At 37.2% G+C, this 17,031-nt stretch overlaps 1 protein-coding gene across 1 annotated transcript; it reads right to left on the reverse strand.

Moving 5' to 3' along the window:
• Nucleotides 1-13,247: 13,247 nt before the first annotated feature.
• crhbp (corticotropin releasing hormone binding protein) lies at nucleotides 13,248-16,720 on the reverse strand. The gene is made up of 7 exons (XM_082140622.1): nucleotides 16,531-16,720; nucleotides 15,768-15,861; nucleotides 15,365-15,522; nucleotides 14,279-14,489; nucleotides 13,938-14,080; nucleotides 13,703-13,820; nucleotides 13,248-13,603 (listed from the first exon to the last, which is right to left on the reverse strand). The coding sequence occupies exons 1-7, from the start codon at nucleotides 16,615-16,617 to the stop codon at nucleotides 13,449-13,451; spliced, it is 966 nt and encodes a 321-aa protein (XP_081996748.1). The 5' UTR covers nucleotides 16,618-16,720; the 3' UTR covers nucleotides 13,248-13,448.
• Between the last annotated feature and the right edge of the window lie 311 nt (nucleotides 16,721-17,031).

The following is a 17,031-nucleotide window of genomic DNA, read 5'->3' on the forward strand; positions in this document are numbered from 1 at the left end:
ATCTTTTAAATGAAATTTTCTATTCAGAACAATTTGACTAACCTACTCAATTCATATAGATTAGTTTTATGATCTCTTTATGAACTTTTTAGTGTCAAAGTGGTAGTTGCTTAGCTGTCAATGGGAGGGACAGAAATTGCTTGGATTTCATCAAAAAGAGCCTTATTTGTGTTGCGAAGATGAACTGAAGCCTTACGGGTTTGAAGCGACATGAGGGTGAATAAATGATGACAGTTTTAATTTTTGGGTGAACTATCCCTTTAAAAATTACAGCTGAAATGACACAGTGGAAAGGGAAGGTTAATTCAAGTACATTGCGTAATGGACTGCATGACAAATTTATGTGTGCTGTTGTTCTTTTTCACATAATTTATATTGTTTTGTTCACAGAAGAAAGTCATAAAGGTTTGGAATGGCACGAGGGTGAGTAAATGAGGAGATCATTTTCATTGTTGAGTGAATTATGGAGTTTGGGATGTCTGTATGGCAGGGATGTTGTTCCGGGAAGAGTATGAAGATGATGTTGCTCCAGGAACACATCCTATTTTATCACCCTGCTATCTGCTCTATAAAGTTAAACTGTGCACTAGATGACCATGTGTTGCGGTTTACAGTCCATCTTAAAGTCTGGAAGTGTCTGTGTTGGGAAATACATCAGACAAAAGGCATGCTATTTATCAGAAGTCTTGTTTGCCCTCAAAACACCGCTGTGCTTCAGTAACAGCTTCAGAAACATTTCATTTCCGTTGCCTGTCCCTCAACAGTACGCTTCATCCTCTCTCTATAGAGCACTTGATATTCTCTCCAGAGCTCAGCTCACTGTGTGACGCATTTACCGCCTGTATCCCATGCATTATCAGTGAGAAGTGTGGCGTGTTATAAAAGAAGCTCGCTGTGTAAAATGTCATTTTAATTAACAAACAAAATCCTTTAATTGAATTAAGTCATTAATGGATAAGAGAGTTAAGACTTAAAAGACTTTTTAGTACATTAGTAATTTTCCATTTCTGTCTGTCTGTCTGTCTGTCTGTCTGTCTGTCTATCTATCTATCTATCTAGGCTATCTATCCATCGTCCTGCACCAACTTCTTGTTTCAATAGCAAATGTCAACAAATCAGCAAGAGTAACCACATGTTTAAATAATTCCATGTTAAATACAATGTAGGCCTACACTTTATAGACTTTAAATAATCAAATAGTATTGTATCTATTCATAAAATTGTGTTTGAACGTTGTTGTTAGAACAGACCTATCTCAGATTGTGGCAGAGTGTGAATATTTTATTATTTTGCTACTACTGTTTACATTAGCCTATAATTCACTTTTTCTTCATATTTAGGTTTCACTGTAAAGACACTCCTGTAAAAGAGACTTGTTTCTGGATCTCGCTGCTGTCAAATTCCCAGTTTGTCCTCCGTCCTCTTTGACTGGAGTTGACTTCTGGTGTCTTCTAACGGACGGTTAATGTTTCACGCTTGGGAGTGCTTGTGATGTCGGCGATGATGCGATGTGATGTAAGAATGATACACGACCTCATTTCCAGGTGCTGTCAGTCAGCCTGGGTATTTTTATAAAGGACAAATGAAGATCTCAGCAGAGGAGCGTGACTGCAAACCTGAGCGCGGAGACACGACCTGTAATATCATGGTTCATTGTGATAAACTGCCAGTATGCTGCTATTTATGAAACGTCCTTCAGTGGCCGGACGATCAGTGTTACCTGAGACTTTTCAGACAAATAATAAATAAATGCTCCACGAGTGCACATTCTCTCTCTTTCTTTCTCTCTCTCTCTCTCTCTCTCTCTCTCTCTCTCTCTCTCTGGATAAATCAGTCGTGATTGACAGTGATGGGTAAGATGTGATAATTATCTGTTGTCTCTTAATGGCTTCTAATTCTATTTGTGATTCATCATTGCCTCTTGTTTTTCTCTCCCTTCCATTTCTATCCTCTTCCATTACACCTGAGTGGAAGTCTTGCTGAGTAAATGGCCTATTAATGCCTTAATGTTAGTGTTTTGATAGTAGTACATGTTCTCTATTATGTGTAGAAAGCCTCTTCCATCAGTTCATTTCAGGCAGGGTCATCAAGGTTTGTTTATTAAAATGTTCTATTCAAAATGTACAGACCTAAACTTCATCCAAAACATCCGGCTGCAAAATCATTAACAAAACCTTTAAAAAAATTTCTGACCACAGGTCTGGTTAGTCTGCCGGCTGATTTAGAGGGTTCACACTTGGTAGATTTGGTTTGATTAAAACGAACCCTGGTCCGATTGCTCTGTTAATGCGGTTCTTTGTAATAAAGTGTGAACTCTAACATCCGAACCCTGGTGCACACCAAACAAGCAGACCGAGAACACTGAAAATGTGGGTCTCAGTCCACTTACAAACAAACACTGGTGCGGTTCAAATGAAATATGAACACAACATGGACCAAAGACATGATGCCACAAATTGCAACCCTTAAAAGGACAGAATTCTCACTCATATCGTTTTTTTCTTGTAATAGTCGGGAGTTTGCCCGTCACAGTTCGGTACTAGTGCCCTAGGGTGACCACATTTTAAGTACATGAAACTGCTCTTTTAATTCTATCCAATAAATGATCAAAGTATTTCAAGGGAGAAGGTTAAATTAAAAACATACACTGTAAAACATGATTGTTCGTTTAAAATGATCGGTTTAATCAACAGAAACAGAAAATATTATGTTATCTGAACCACATGAATTATTTAAAGCTGCAGTCCGTAACTTTTTTGGGTTAAAATTTTTGAGCAAGTACATAACCAGCCAGTGTTCAAAACTATCTTGCCTTAGCTCGGTTCAAAACGGTAAGCTTGTAATAATGTTTTTGATCCCAGTGGTACTGGTGGATTTCCGTGGGAAATTCAAGCATGTCTTTGCGTCATTACGTCACATCTGTACACACACAAAAAACTAGAGCTTAATTTAACATTTTGTATGACATTGTTGTTGAACAAGGGAATGGACGATTTAGTTTATGTGATTCGTATGTAAATTTAAACGTTTTCGATTTTTTTAAAATATATATGAATATGAATCACATAAACTAAAAATGGTCCATCCCTTGTTCTATTAAGATTTATACAAATTTTTTTATTAAACTCTTTTTTTATTATTCTTAATCAATAATATGAATAATATGTAAGGATTAATTCGATTTGATGGAATTTTACTATTCAACTGAAATTTGTAAATCTTTTAAAAAAAGTGTACATTATAACATTAGACATTGAATTTTGTTGTTGAACTGTTTTATGGTCTATATAGTATTTAATGCAATTGCATTAAAAGTAACTGTAATTAAATTACAGAAAATTAAGAATAATCCCTTACTTTACTTTATCAAGGAAAAGTAATTCAATTACAGTAATTAATTACATAGTAATGCATTACACCTAACATTGATTCTTTATGATGAACCCTTTTCAGTATGCCATAAAAATGTCCTTCTCTCAATTTCTAAATTCTATATAATGCTATAAAAGAACCATGAATACTATGGTTTCCAAATTCCATTGAAGAACATTAAGAAGAATCATAAAAGAACATTTAGGTTCCATAAGAAGAATTCTTCAGTTCCTTATGATGTCATAAAAATGTTCTTCATAATAATGACATAAAACAACCATTAGGCTATAGAACAATTTTGCTTCTATGTTGCCATAAAAGAACCACAGATGGATATTATGGGTTCCGTGTGATGCAACATGAACCGTTTCCATGTCATATGACACCACAGGAGAACCGACTCAAATTTGGTAGTGCTTTTTTACACCACACAGAATGGTTTCTTTATTGAACCCGCGGTGTTAAGAGCCATTCTTTCACCACCGTGCTCTGGGTGTAATCCTGCTGGTTTTGTTCCTGTTTCAGGTCGTTCATCGAGGCTGCTATCAGTGAATGAGTTCGGGGAGATGGTGTCTGAGATTAGACCTCTTCTCAGACCAGCTGTCTGCAGAAGAGAGATGCTCGCGTCAACAGCGGCCTTCACAAAGACAAATCCAGCCCTGTGAAGCTCCGTCTGTTTACCAGTGACAACGATAAGAGAAAACTAGACGAAACAAGGACGAGGAGAGGAAGCGATTACGCCCCCCTCTCGTCATCCTTCCCACCGAACCTGCCATTTATCACCGGGCTCCACAGACACAAGGGTCAAAGAAAGAGGAGGAGGAGAAGTCACGGTGTGCGTTTAATGGGGAAAAAGAGAGGTGCACGGAGGAGTGTGTGCACAGTCCCATTAAAACTCCACTCCGAGATCCATTTCCGCCGTGTTCCCGCAGGATAATCACAATCACCACCCTTCATTCGGCCTTATCTAAGACACTTTTAGACACTTCCTTATCTCTCCTCGCACACTCCCTCCACACCTCCACTCCTCCGTCAGGCATTGCGTCACTCCCACCATCCACCGACTCTTCATTAGAAGTGAGTGATATGTCGGAGAGCTGGGCGGTTTCATCCGTCTTGCCCACGCCCATCCTTCCGGACATCTGTAATCTGTTTTAGACCTGAGTTACGGCCCGCCGCTCTATCTAAAGAAGAGCAGGGCCTGGTAAAACTCACTCAGCGGCCATATGCACACTAGACTGCACAGATGGGTCATTACGCTGTGAGAGAAATTGTATTTTTAGCTGACAATAATGAGGATTATTCACTTACATGCTATTTGAAGAGAAGGCGAGCCCCCGTAGCTCACCAGTGGAAACGTCATCAGAGAATACGCAAGAACGATGTACCTGAGAATTACACTGAGATTGGAATATGGAATGAAAGTAATGATATGTATTGTCTTCTCCTTTTAAAATAGGCTACTTTCTTAACCCTTTGGACCTTATTGTGAAATAAGTTCAGCTGATGTGGTTTAAAACTATTCCTACATCAATTTGTTCGTGATATATGACCTCTGACCTCGGAAACAAAATGTATGCATTATTTCGGACTATAAATGGTAAATGTATTTCTTATGTGCAAATATAAAAATGAACCTTGTTCAAATGAATGTTAAGTTAAATGTTCGTTGTTAATTGGCAATCAAATTTTATTCATTTATTTTCAGGTTCATCAGCGAAAAAAAATTTTCAAAGAAATGTTTATTCAGCAAGGATGCATTACATTGATCAAATAGTAAACCGTCTAGACATTTATAATGTTTAAAAAAAAATCCATTTCAAATAATTGCTGTTCTTTTGAACTTTCTATTCATCAAAAACTCCTGATGCTGTAATCTCGACTATGCAATGCAATAAATATTAAATTTGGAACCAAAGTGTTTAAATACTACATATTACCCTGTATCTATTTAATCTAAAATATTTTTAAACAAACAAAAAAATATATATATATTTTATTTAAATAAAATTACTGTCACCTGTTCGTCATTATCTCGTTTATGTTTGCCTAATTAAACCCTGTGTGTTCATTCACTCGTTGCAAAGTCTTGTTGGTGTTACACTGCATTTCTGAGCGTTACTTCTGGTTTTCGTGTCATGTTCTTGATATTCTGCCTGTCTCCCTGGATGGTTTGCCCTTTGGCTTTGACCTTATGCCTATTTTATGGATTACAATTATGGATTTCACTGAATAAAGCTGCGTTTGGCTCTCCTAACCGCGTCTCTGGGAAGTGCATGTAACATTACCCAAAACATTAAACTAAATTTCACTTCCAGTTTTATATTCTGTAATTGTTTTTTTAAAGAAATGAAATAAGACTGCGTGTGTTTTTTTCTGAATCAGAAGTTCCTGATTCATTTGAGAAACCCCATAAATCTGATTCTTAGCATTTGAGCCGAAACTGACAAATCTGAATCATATGAGGTCAGTTTCTATGGATGAGATCTCCTCAACCCATGTATTTCCATCTGCCTATACCGAAGATTTGTGTATGAATGTGCTGCAATTGACAACTTTCAAACGTCCTCTAAAGAAAACTTGTCAAGTGACGTGAGGATGATGAGTGTGACGAAGAGGATGACGCTCGTCTCTGTGGGGTTTGCCCTCCAGTGGCATGAGATGAAAGCGCTTATCAGCGCCAACAACGTCACGTCACCCTGAGTTAGTACCAGTGTCTTTCACACCTTTATAGACTTTCACAGCAGGTGGACTGTGTGTGTGTATGTGAGTTTGTCATGCTGAAGCTAAACCACTCAGAACGGCTTTGCATCACTTATGGGTCTCATACTCATACACGGTACAATCCCATTCTTTGGACATGAGCGGACATCACACCAAATATCCTTGAGAACACACAGACACACCTGAGGCTTAAGCGTCTGCTGCTTTCTCAGCAGGATTTTCAGAAGAACTGCAGTGATTTCTGAGGAGCAGATTGTTATTTGTTTAGCAAAAGCTTTTGATTTCTCATTCATCTAAAGGAAGACTTTCACCCTTCCTCTACATTGATGTACCATTAAAGGGGATTCTTGATTTGAAGGAAAAATGACAAAAACAGATCTCTTTAAAATCCTAATTATTTCTCAAATGCTTAACTCTCTTGCCTTACCAGATTTTTTTAGTTTCAGGAGAATCAATATAGTCTCAAACTGTGCTCAGATTTGCCATAAAGTCTGCAATCAAAAGTCAGAGATCTCAATAAGAGAGAAATCTTTTTTTCAAAGTATCTACACTCCCATTCAAAAAGTTTGGGGTCTGAAAGATTAGTTTTGATCTTTAAAATTAAGCGAGGATGCATTAAACGGATCAAAATTACTGTAAAGACAGTTATGATGTTGCAAAATCCTTTCTATTCATCAAAGAATCCTGAAAAAACGGTTTCCTCAAAAATATTAAGCTGCAAGTTTTCAACATTGGTAATAATCAGAAATGTTTCTTGAGTATCAAATCAGCATTATAATGATTTCTGAAAGATCATGACACTGAAGATTTAAGCTGAAAAATCAGCTTTGCGTCACAGGAATCAATTACATGTTAACATCTATTCAAATAGAAAACAGTTACATTAAATTGGAATAATATTTCACAATATTACTGTTTTTACTATATGTTTAATCAAATAAATCCAGGCTTGGTGAGAATAAGTGACTCCTTTCAAAAATATTACTAAATATTACAGACTCCAAACTAATGGTGTACATGCAATCCATTCCATTTTAGTGTTATGGCAGCGATTTTCTCATTTGTTTGTTTTTATTTCTTTTAGCAAACACATCTGAGACAAAGTGGATGTTTAAGAGCGTATGTGTTGCATGTGTGTGTGCTCCACTGCGGTTTAGACACAAACTTTATTCCCCCAGTGACTCAGATAGGAAGATGCAGCTTACCGCACCGATAAGAACACAATGAATGTTCCTTCATTCAACCGGCAGGAAAGAGTCGGTGTGTTACTGTTTGCTTGTATGTGTGTGAGTGTGTGTGTAAGGATATATGTGGAGGTGGAGATACGAACAGCAAACAGGGATATAAACAGAGAAGCGTGCACGACCAAGACTGATAACCTCAGATACTGCAGAAAACAAGCTCTGCATCCCCAAAAAACCAGCAGCAGTGAATTTATCCAGTCGATCACACACAGACTTCAATAGTGGACATAAATAAAACCTTAAAATAGTGTTAGCTTACAAAATTAGGCTTTAAATGATAAAGAACTAACTGGTACAAAATCTATAGTCACACAAAAACACGTTCACACCAATATCACAGGGGAAAAAAAATTATTATATTTTGCAGTATATTTTATGTAAAATACAGTCATTTTTGCAAGTTCCCAGCATACTTAGTGGATAATATGCTATAATGTGAGGTTTTAGAATTGTTATAATTTTCTGTAATCATGCCATTCTCTATTCAATGAGCAGTGTTATTTTAGTATTATTTATAGAGTATTATAGTATTTATAAAAAACATTTTTTTTTAATATTGTACTATTTTGAAATAGCTTTCATTTATTATTTATTTAATGAGCTTTTATTTATAGGCTTAGCTTAGTATTCATTTCAATTAAAAAAAAACACTGACAGAAAATAAAAACGATATAACTTTTAACATGCTGAAAAAATACTATTTAGAATTATTATTGTAATGATGCCTTTTTTTTATTATGCAAATAAAAAAATATTTTTTCTGTTTTTTATTCCCAGTGGTGATTCTCATGAAATGATCCACAATATATGTTTTACTGTAGGCCTATACTGCAGTAACAAAATTACTGTTGAAGGGTTTGCTTTTAAGTAGAACACAGTTTCTTTATTTTAAAGTAAAATAGGCCTACATTTATAAATGTTATACTTTTTTTTTTATATAACATTTCTTTATTTTTTATTATTGAGTTGAAATATGACCCAGACATGCTCTTCACTCTTAAAAATAAAGGTTCTTTATTGGCATTGAAGATAAAACATTAAGAACCTTTAACATCCACGGAAACTTCCCATTGCCTAAAAGATCTTTACAGTGGAAAAGGGTTTTGTAGATCATTCAAATGTTCTTCACACTTAGAAAAAATGGTTGTTTTGAGAACTGTTCAATGAAGGGTTCTTTGGGGAACCAGACATGGTTCTTCTACGGCGTTACTGTGAAACCCCCCTTCTGGAACATTTATTTTTAAATGTGTTGACAGGTCCTGTGAGATCCACCCACATCTCTCTGCTTCTCCACTGACAGTTTTTCTGTGGATTAGACGGCGAGACCTCTAATGGTGAGTTTCACTCTCAAAGAAGTGGTCTCTCATTACGGCCAAGCGTGAATATCTTCCTTTCACACGTGCAAGAGGCTCTACGTCAGGAACAAAGATGTTCTGATTGCCCTTTTCAGTCTCCCATCTCAGTGTTTTGAATCCATTAGGTAGACCTGCTACCCACAATACCTTACGGGGAACCGTGATTGCGGTGTGTACGTGACATCATTAACCCTGTGTGATAGCGTCATAGTGTTAACATTAGTGTCGATTGTTCCAGTCTGATAAACAGGATGCGGGTCATTAGCCTAATCACGCACAAATAAGGCCTCTTTTCATCTTTTTTCTTCTTTCTCTTCGTCCACGCAGCGTCTCCTTGCATCTGTTTTGTGGCATTAGCCGGCTGAGAGCTCATGCTGAATTCCAGCCATTTTATAAAATTGCCCTTTTAGATTCAAGATTTCTTTGAAATGAAGTCTTTTATAAGGCAAACCTGAGGGCAAAGTTTGGTACATTCATAAGTACTGTTGTATCAGATGTCTCTCTGATCTCTGGGACTGAATGATTTCTAACATACACGATGAATTTGCAGAAGCTTGTGAGATGTGGTCAGGTGGTGGAACATCTGATTATTATTGTGCCTGTGTATCTGTCCGCTGACGTAAATGACATAATCAAATATTCTGTAGCCTATAAAAACCTCTCTAATCAGATTCTTCAATGTTCATTTGATTCCCATCTTAGTTACGTATGTCCGTTGTTGCTTAAACAGAGCAGAGGGAAGAAGCTGAAGGAGGGAAGCATCAGAATGGGAACCAACTTTTTCTTTGTAATATTTCAGTGTTTATTATAAATGATTTATCCATGCACAGCATTATTTTTTAAGTTCATGTGTCCTCGTAATGTTGAATCAAAATAACTCAGCATCTCTTCTCTTCTCTGATGATGTGTTTACTGGCGCGAGGGCGGGACAACCTGTCAATCACATGAGATCCACCAATAGCAAACCACAACCATCCAGCAATCCAATCAATTCCTGATAAGCAAAATCTAGACCCGCCCTACATTTATTCTTGTTTGAGAAGCAATTTCACTCGGATATTTAGCACTTTGAGTATGTGAAAGGCGCATTATAAATAAAATGTATTATTATTATTATTATTATATGTCACGATAGGGAAGGAAAGTCTATCACAACTTCCGTTTCATGCCGGCTTTAACAGACTCATCCCCAGACAGAGAGTGTCATTAACAACATATAAGGGCAGATCCCTTGGGCGCAGGTGATGATGCTGTGAAGTGACGCTTGAGTGATCAAGAATATTCCAATGTACTGTACAGATAAGCTTTCCTTTAATTCCTCTATCCTCATTTTTTTCCTTGCATCCTTTTTTTCCTTCGCATGGGGCGAGGGGGTGGAGTTAGAAAGAGAGGGAAGGAAGTGAGAATGCACATTTAAGACATGAGAAGCACACTAGATGTTAAAATGAAATGTTTTTAAGGGAAAAAAGGGGGTCTGTAGTGTTTAGGAAGAGTTTCTGCTGTGGTGTAGGTTTGGTGGTTACCATTGTGGTGAAGAGTGGAGCTTGTGCTTAGGTTAAGAACAGGAATAGCACCAATAGAGTCAAATATGGGAATGAAATTAGTTTTAGTTTTTTTTTACAGATATCATTCAACTGGGACTTTTCAGTTGTTTGAGTTTATTTTCATAGTAACATAATGTTAAGAACATTTTCATTCAGATGCTTTAAAGCATAGTGATGGGAAGTTCGGATCATTTTACTGAGCCTCGGATCTTTGAGCCTCGTTCAGCAAAATGAACTAATCTTTTTCATTTCATTCATTTCAGCGGAATATAATTTAAATGTTACATGTTAATAGCCAAATTCCCCAACACATCAACTTACGCAAACGTTGATCACATTTAGAATATGAAAAAGCAATAATGCAGCCAAGGCCAAATTATGAAAAAAAGAAATGATTAATTCATTACTTAGCTGGGTCTTCAGGACCCTTCAGGACCTTCTGATCTGAGTCGTTCTTTCTTTTGTCATGTCACATCCCCATAAGCTGAAACTATGCAGTCTGTACCGGCAACAGAAGTAGTACTCTGGGTCAAGCCACATAGCCCTCCCTGTGGACTGCACGCCAAATACACATACCCTTTAATCTATTCAATCATATGTAAGTGTGAACTGAAAGAAAAGAAAAAAGAAACATGTGCACAAATGAATTGTTTACTTTAAGATCTATAACATGCATTTATTTTAATTTCATGCGCACATTTTTAAATATAGAATGCAAGTTGTATGGATTATTTGTATGGTGTCTTTTTATTCTTTTTAAAGCTGAAAAGCCATTCATTATGGTTACATGAAAAAAATGTAATAAAAAATTTTTCTTTAGAAAAAAAGAAAGTTAAACAGGTCTGGAAACTGGTTTCAGTTACAACCCCAGATCATAAAGCTCTCAAATTCAGTTGTCATTTTACAGCTTGATTTGATCACTTTGACATGTTTTGCAAAAGGCTACTTTATGAGTGTTATTGTGAAACTCTGCTAGGCTGTGCTTAAACATCTCTCATGACGCAACCCTCTCCTTCAATCTCAATATCTCTCTCCCTCTTTTTTGTCTTTCTGTCTTGCTTATTCACACTAACAGTCCCACGTGTGGCAGTGGTGGTGTAATTTCCACTGTTGGCTGATTTCTGCGCTGATGTGCTCAGTGGGGGACTAGCGCAGCTGTGCTTACCTCTTTGCACGTCCTGCTGGGATTCTCAGTTCCTTATCAATTATTCTGCTAAACTCTCTCTGGAGCTCATGGTTCCGACCAGGATAATGTGAACGCCAACCTTTAATCAAGCGTGAGGCAACCCGTCTCATCAAATCCCACAGAGTTGTAGAGTTGTAGTTTCACATACACACACACACACACACGCACACACACATATTTCATTCATAAAACATTCTGTATAAATGTTTCACACAACATATTAAATAGCCTAAACTTTTTTGTCGTAGATGAACATACGGGAAAAACATAAGGAGAGCATCAGCTTCGTTTCTGCTCTGATAGCCGCAACCAGTGTTAGACATCAGGAATGGTAAGAGAAAATTGTGCTCGATACGTTTTTCATCTTCAAAACAAACTTGGGTCTTCAGCCGACAAAGTTTAAATCTCTTCTGGCTTCCCATAATGTTTACGCATTAGGTCAGTAGCTGGAGAGTAAGTGGTCTTTTGTGGCTGTTCAAACGTTTTCAAACCACATGAGCGTTTACACTACAAAAGCAATCCGGTCGATTGCGTTTTCGACTACCTCTGGAAGTAGTCGAAAGTGGACAAGCTCAAAACGTTTTAGACCCCATTTAGCATCGTCCAACCAAAACGTATCTTCATACTAGGTGTAAACAAGGCCTAACAGGCTGGTTTTAGAGTGTTTTTGGCCACTTCTTTAGATGTTCAGACTGGTCTCAGCTGGTCAGACTGGGAAACCAGCTGACCAACCAGCTGAACACCAGCTTGACCAGGCTGGGAGACCAGCTTAAACCAGCTAACCATCTTAGGCTGGTTTTTAGAATTTAATTTAATTTTTATTTTTTAGCAGGGATAGTTTATATAACTGCGCCTAAAACCTATTTTTAAATAGCAGTATTTAATTATAACTTTGGGTGAGCTATTCCTTTAAGTACCACCACTTCTTTTAGTGTCTGCGTCATGTTGGGGGACAGTAAAGACGTTGAGGAGACCTTGAAGACGCCTGGCGCATATACAAGAAAGACGTGTCCTCCATCATAGGACAGATTTGACAGGATAAGGCAAAGCTGAACTCCTCTGCAGTCGTGATGTGAGCAGTTTGTCAGCGATAATGACGAGTACAAGAGTGTATTGGTAAAACTTGAAACGATCTGTTGATTTAACAGTAGTGATTAATTGCAGTCCATTGAATTCAGGGCAGCAATTTTCATGAAGAGACCCGACTGACTTGAGCTCATTAAAAGGTGTATCATGTATCTTGTCTTGGCATGTACAGTTTAGATGAGTTTTAGGTGTGATTACATTTTATAAAACGGCTTAATATCAGAGACATTCACATGATGTATCCTAGAGTCCTTTGACATTTTACTTTGCGTTCATAAATCAGCATTGATATTCTCAAGCAATCATTGCTTTTAGCACATGATGACCGCTGACATTGGGTAACAATTTCACTGTTTTAATGGCACTTAAAAAAAAACAATTAGCATTGTAATTCCATTAAATATAAAGCAAAAGCAATGTGTTTATATTCACTTTTTGCAGAGTATGTTCTGTCTTAATGGCAGGTCACTAAGTAATTTGTGACATAACTAGTTTGCTTCACCTTACAAAATGAGTAAATGTGAGTGTTTTCTGGTGTAAAATTTGAAATTACTGTAACCAGAGTTTGCTTTGCTCATATCGACTGATTTTATTACAAAAGTTCTTTAATACAGATAAATAAATAAAGACAATTACATTTTTCGTACATACTGTATTTTAATACTTGTGCAGTACTGCTCGCTAGATTCCAGTGTTTATCTGGGCACTTCAAAATGAAACATGCTGAACAAAACAGTGATGTGCACCAACACAAGTACATCTTTTATTTAACATCAGCCACAGATCTTACATGTTCATTATATTAAAAAGAACAGAAGAGTCGAATGAAAAGATGACGCAAAAAATAAATATTTTTTTAATAAGGAAAATATACAATAAGGGCCCAAAGGCTCAAACTGAAGTTAGTTTGGCAAGAGCAGGGAACAGAGAGAGAGTCTTATGCTCTTAAACACACATCTTCAACGCTGTTGCCCTTCATCTGCTGAAGCTCGTGGTGGCCCAATAGCCGATATTGGAAACTAACTCGATTTACAAACTTCCCGCTCGACACCATTCTGACCACAGTGTTATCGCAGCCGACCTTCATTTGAGCTGAAGAGAGATAAGGAGAGGGTTATAAGATTCTTTGCACTCTAAATTGCACAGCACAAATGAATGATGGTGCACACCAGATAAAGAGAGAATTCTCACCTGGTCCATTAAAGGAGTAGCAGAGATCTGCCATAGGGAACATCTTGGAAGTGTCCATGCCGTTTCCACCCAGAAGCTCGACAAAGTCTCCAGAACCAGCACAGCCGAGAATGGACCGCTACATAGATAAACCAGAAGTCTCAAACTCATTTTTCTTTTTTTCTAATAGTTGATATGAAGACACTGGTTTGTGTAAATGCTGTGTTTCTTGACCAGAAATCAGATGTTTGCTCACCTTGAGATCATTGTGTTGGCCGAGATTGAGCTCTCCAATCTGGATCTCCACTGGATAGATAATGGAGAAACTGCAGTTCCTGTGTTGCTGTGGAATGACCATGGTGAAACTTCCCTCTGGGGTCTGAGAAACAACATTACAAGCTACAAAAAGAGAGAAAGAGAAAGAGAGACAGATGGTTAACCATCAATATCTTACATGTTAAGCTTTGAGCAGGGCTTCTGCATTAGCCGTATCGCACCTTTGAGATAAAACCAAAACTCACGTTTTTCAATGACTGCAAAATGCCACGTTTAATATATATATTAAACGTGTGTGTATTTCTGTGCATGTGCACTTACGGAACGGGTTGATGAGCTTGCGGAATGTTACTGTGAAGCTGCTTCCTGATTGGTGGAGTCTGAAGAACAGCATGGCGACATTCTGAGACGATCGTGTGATTGGTCGAGACACTCCGGTTTCGCAGTAATCAGAATAACGCTCGTACAGAGGGAGAGGATGGTCCTGTGAGCTGGGAAACTTCTCGCCCTTCATAACCCAGCCATCAAATACCTTCAAGATAAAAAAAAAAAAGGTTTGTATTTAACAGCATTCTGTTCATCTCATCTACTGCATTCAGTGCACTGTAAAAACATATTCTTCACTGTTAATTAGTGGAGTACATTTTACAAGAAAATACAATTTTGGTCTTTCTACTTCAAAATAATTACCATTTCTTTGTAATAATTTGTTCAATTTAAAGTGAGTGAAAATCGTTTCAAAGTAAATCCTACACCATTTGTTTTTAACCCAGTTTTTTTCTGTTCAAGTAAACTGTGTTGAATTCATTTTAGTTTAGGTCAGGGAAAGTTTACATAATTCTCTTAAGTTCAACCCGACTGCATTTGCTTCAGGTCAGTTGAGTGCTAATAAATTATAATAAATTTCCACTCATTTTATGTCCATTTCATTGAACAGTAATTAATTCAGTACATTATCCTTAACAATATCCAATTTGCGTTTTTCAGTCGTATTAAACTGCATTTAATTGGCATAAACCTTGCTCTGTCTATGAAAGCTGAACTTTTGTAGCTGTACTCAGAATCTATGATGCAATTAGTTTGGAATTACTTATGCAGTTTTGCTCAATTGGATTTTTAATGATATATTTTTTTTTAGAGTAGAATGTAATCAAGGTTGTTGGTGTACGGTTTGGCTTATAATGACATCACGTGATCCTTTGGTGCCCTGACTTAACCTAGCTTATAGTGTACGATTCACAGCTTAAACACGGTACAGATATACACAGAAACACACTCACTGTTCAGTATAATAAAGTAAGTGTCTGCACTACTATTACATTCCTTTTTGTGCTCAAGACTACAAAACAACATGGATGTAAGGTGTATGGTTGATGAATTGTGTATGTGCATGTGTGAACATTTCACCTTTATGAAATCTCCTCCTCTGCAGTCGATGTTGACCGAATCATACTCAATGCTAATGATGTCACTAGGCTCGCCGATGAAAAACACAGCGCAGTTTAACTGTGGACGTTCTGCTGTAAATGTAAACTGGCCCTCTATGGCCACCATATCCAGACATCCTGAGAGACACGGAGGAAGATAAAGACAAGAAAAGGTGAAAGGGCTGAACCATATGAAAATATATACTTAGTATTTGTGATGAATAACCACTCTTTAAATATTAAGGAATGCCATAATGTGCTACCATATCAATTCAGCAGTTAAAAATGTATTTATTAAAACAAATATAAAGTCAAGATCATGAGACGTGTGTTTTGGGTTGTTTTTTTTTGGGCAAATGAAATCCCAGAGGTTTGTCACTCACTCAGCGCTCTACGGTACACAAACTCCTCTGGTAACTCTCGCTTTAGTTCAGAGCTCAGCAAAGATAATAATCCTTCTGGGCTGATCTCGTTATCCTGTTAATACAACAAGAAACAGGACATGAAAAAAAAAAAAAGAGCAATATTAATACATTAAGACTGCATTTCAAACAGATGTGCTCAAGGCAATAATAATTTTAGGATTTTACCAAAAGGGTTGGAAAGAGCTCGGAAGTTGCATAAAAGGCTCTGCACATTATAAAAATTGAATAATATACATAAATATGTAATGCCAAAACATATGTGCACAGTAGAAAAGGACACTGAGGATCTATTTCTGCTTGATCCGACCCTTAAAATTACTTTCACTGGTGTCATCCAATGTAATCAGCTTGAATTAGTCACTTTAAACAATATTTTTGCATTGATTTAAACCTCTCAATTTAGATGTTACCACATTAAAGAAATGTTTTGTTACCAGAAAAAAATGTTACAGTGCATAGGCTACTCACAATGAATGGTATAATAAAAGTTGTACATACACAACTTTATTTACAAATATTACATTATATCTTAGCCTATATAGACTATTATTATAATATAGACACGTTATAATGATTGTTGAAGGCCAAAGTACTAATAATAAACACACATATTGAGGACAAAGTACAGGATATACACATGAAAAGTTGTAAAAAGCTACTCTAATGATTGTGTCTGTGTGTGTGTGTGAGAGAGAGAGGTGAGCAGGTGTCAATATCTCACCTGTATGTCCAGAAAGCGCGCGTGTCCCCGGAGAGCCGTGACGCTCAACAGGAGGAAACACAGCTGTGCGCGCGAAGTGCCCGACATCTCCGTGCCGTCTGTCCGCGTGGATTCGAGCAAAAAGAGAACAATTCCGAGAGCTCCCGAGCAGACTGTTCCTTTTATACCCCCTCACACAAATAGAAGAGGGGGGGCTGCCTGTATGGATCAATTGATGTGAGTCCGCGAGCTCGAGTGAGTGTGTGTGTGAGTGAGTGAGGGAGGGAGAGAGAGCATGACAGACGCCTAGTGTTTAGTGTTTTTATAGTTCTCCCTGTACTAATTGAATAGACTAGTACAAAGACTTAAGAAACTATTTATTTATTTATTTATGTTTAATTGTAGGCATACTAATAAAATGCACCAAAAAAGGCACTTATACAGTAAAATAACTGTAGCTAATAAGCGTAAAAATTGTGATTTTCCCATTTCCTTTAATAAGTAATAATTAGAATATTCTGT

Source organism: Leuciscus leuciscus, assembly GCF_965113295.1.
Source record: "Leuciscus leuciscus genome assembly, chromosome: 16".
NCBI classification, from domain to species: Eukaryota; Metazoa; Chordata; class Actinopteri; order Cypriniformes; family Leuciscidae; genus Leuciscus; species Leuciscus leuciscus.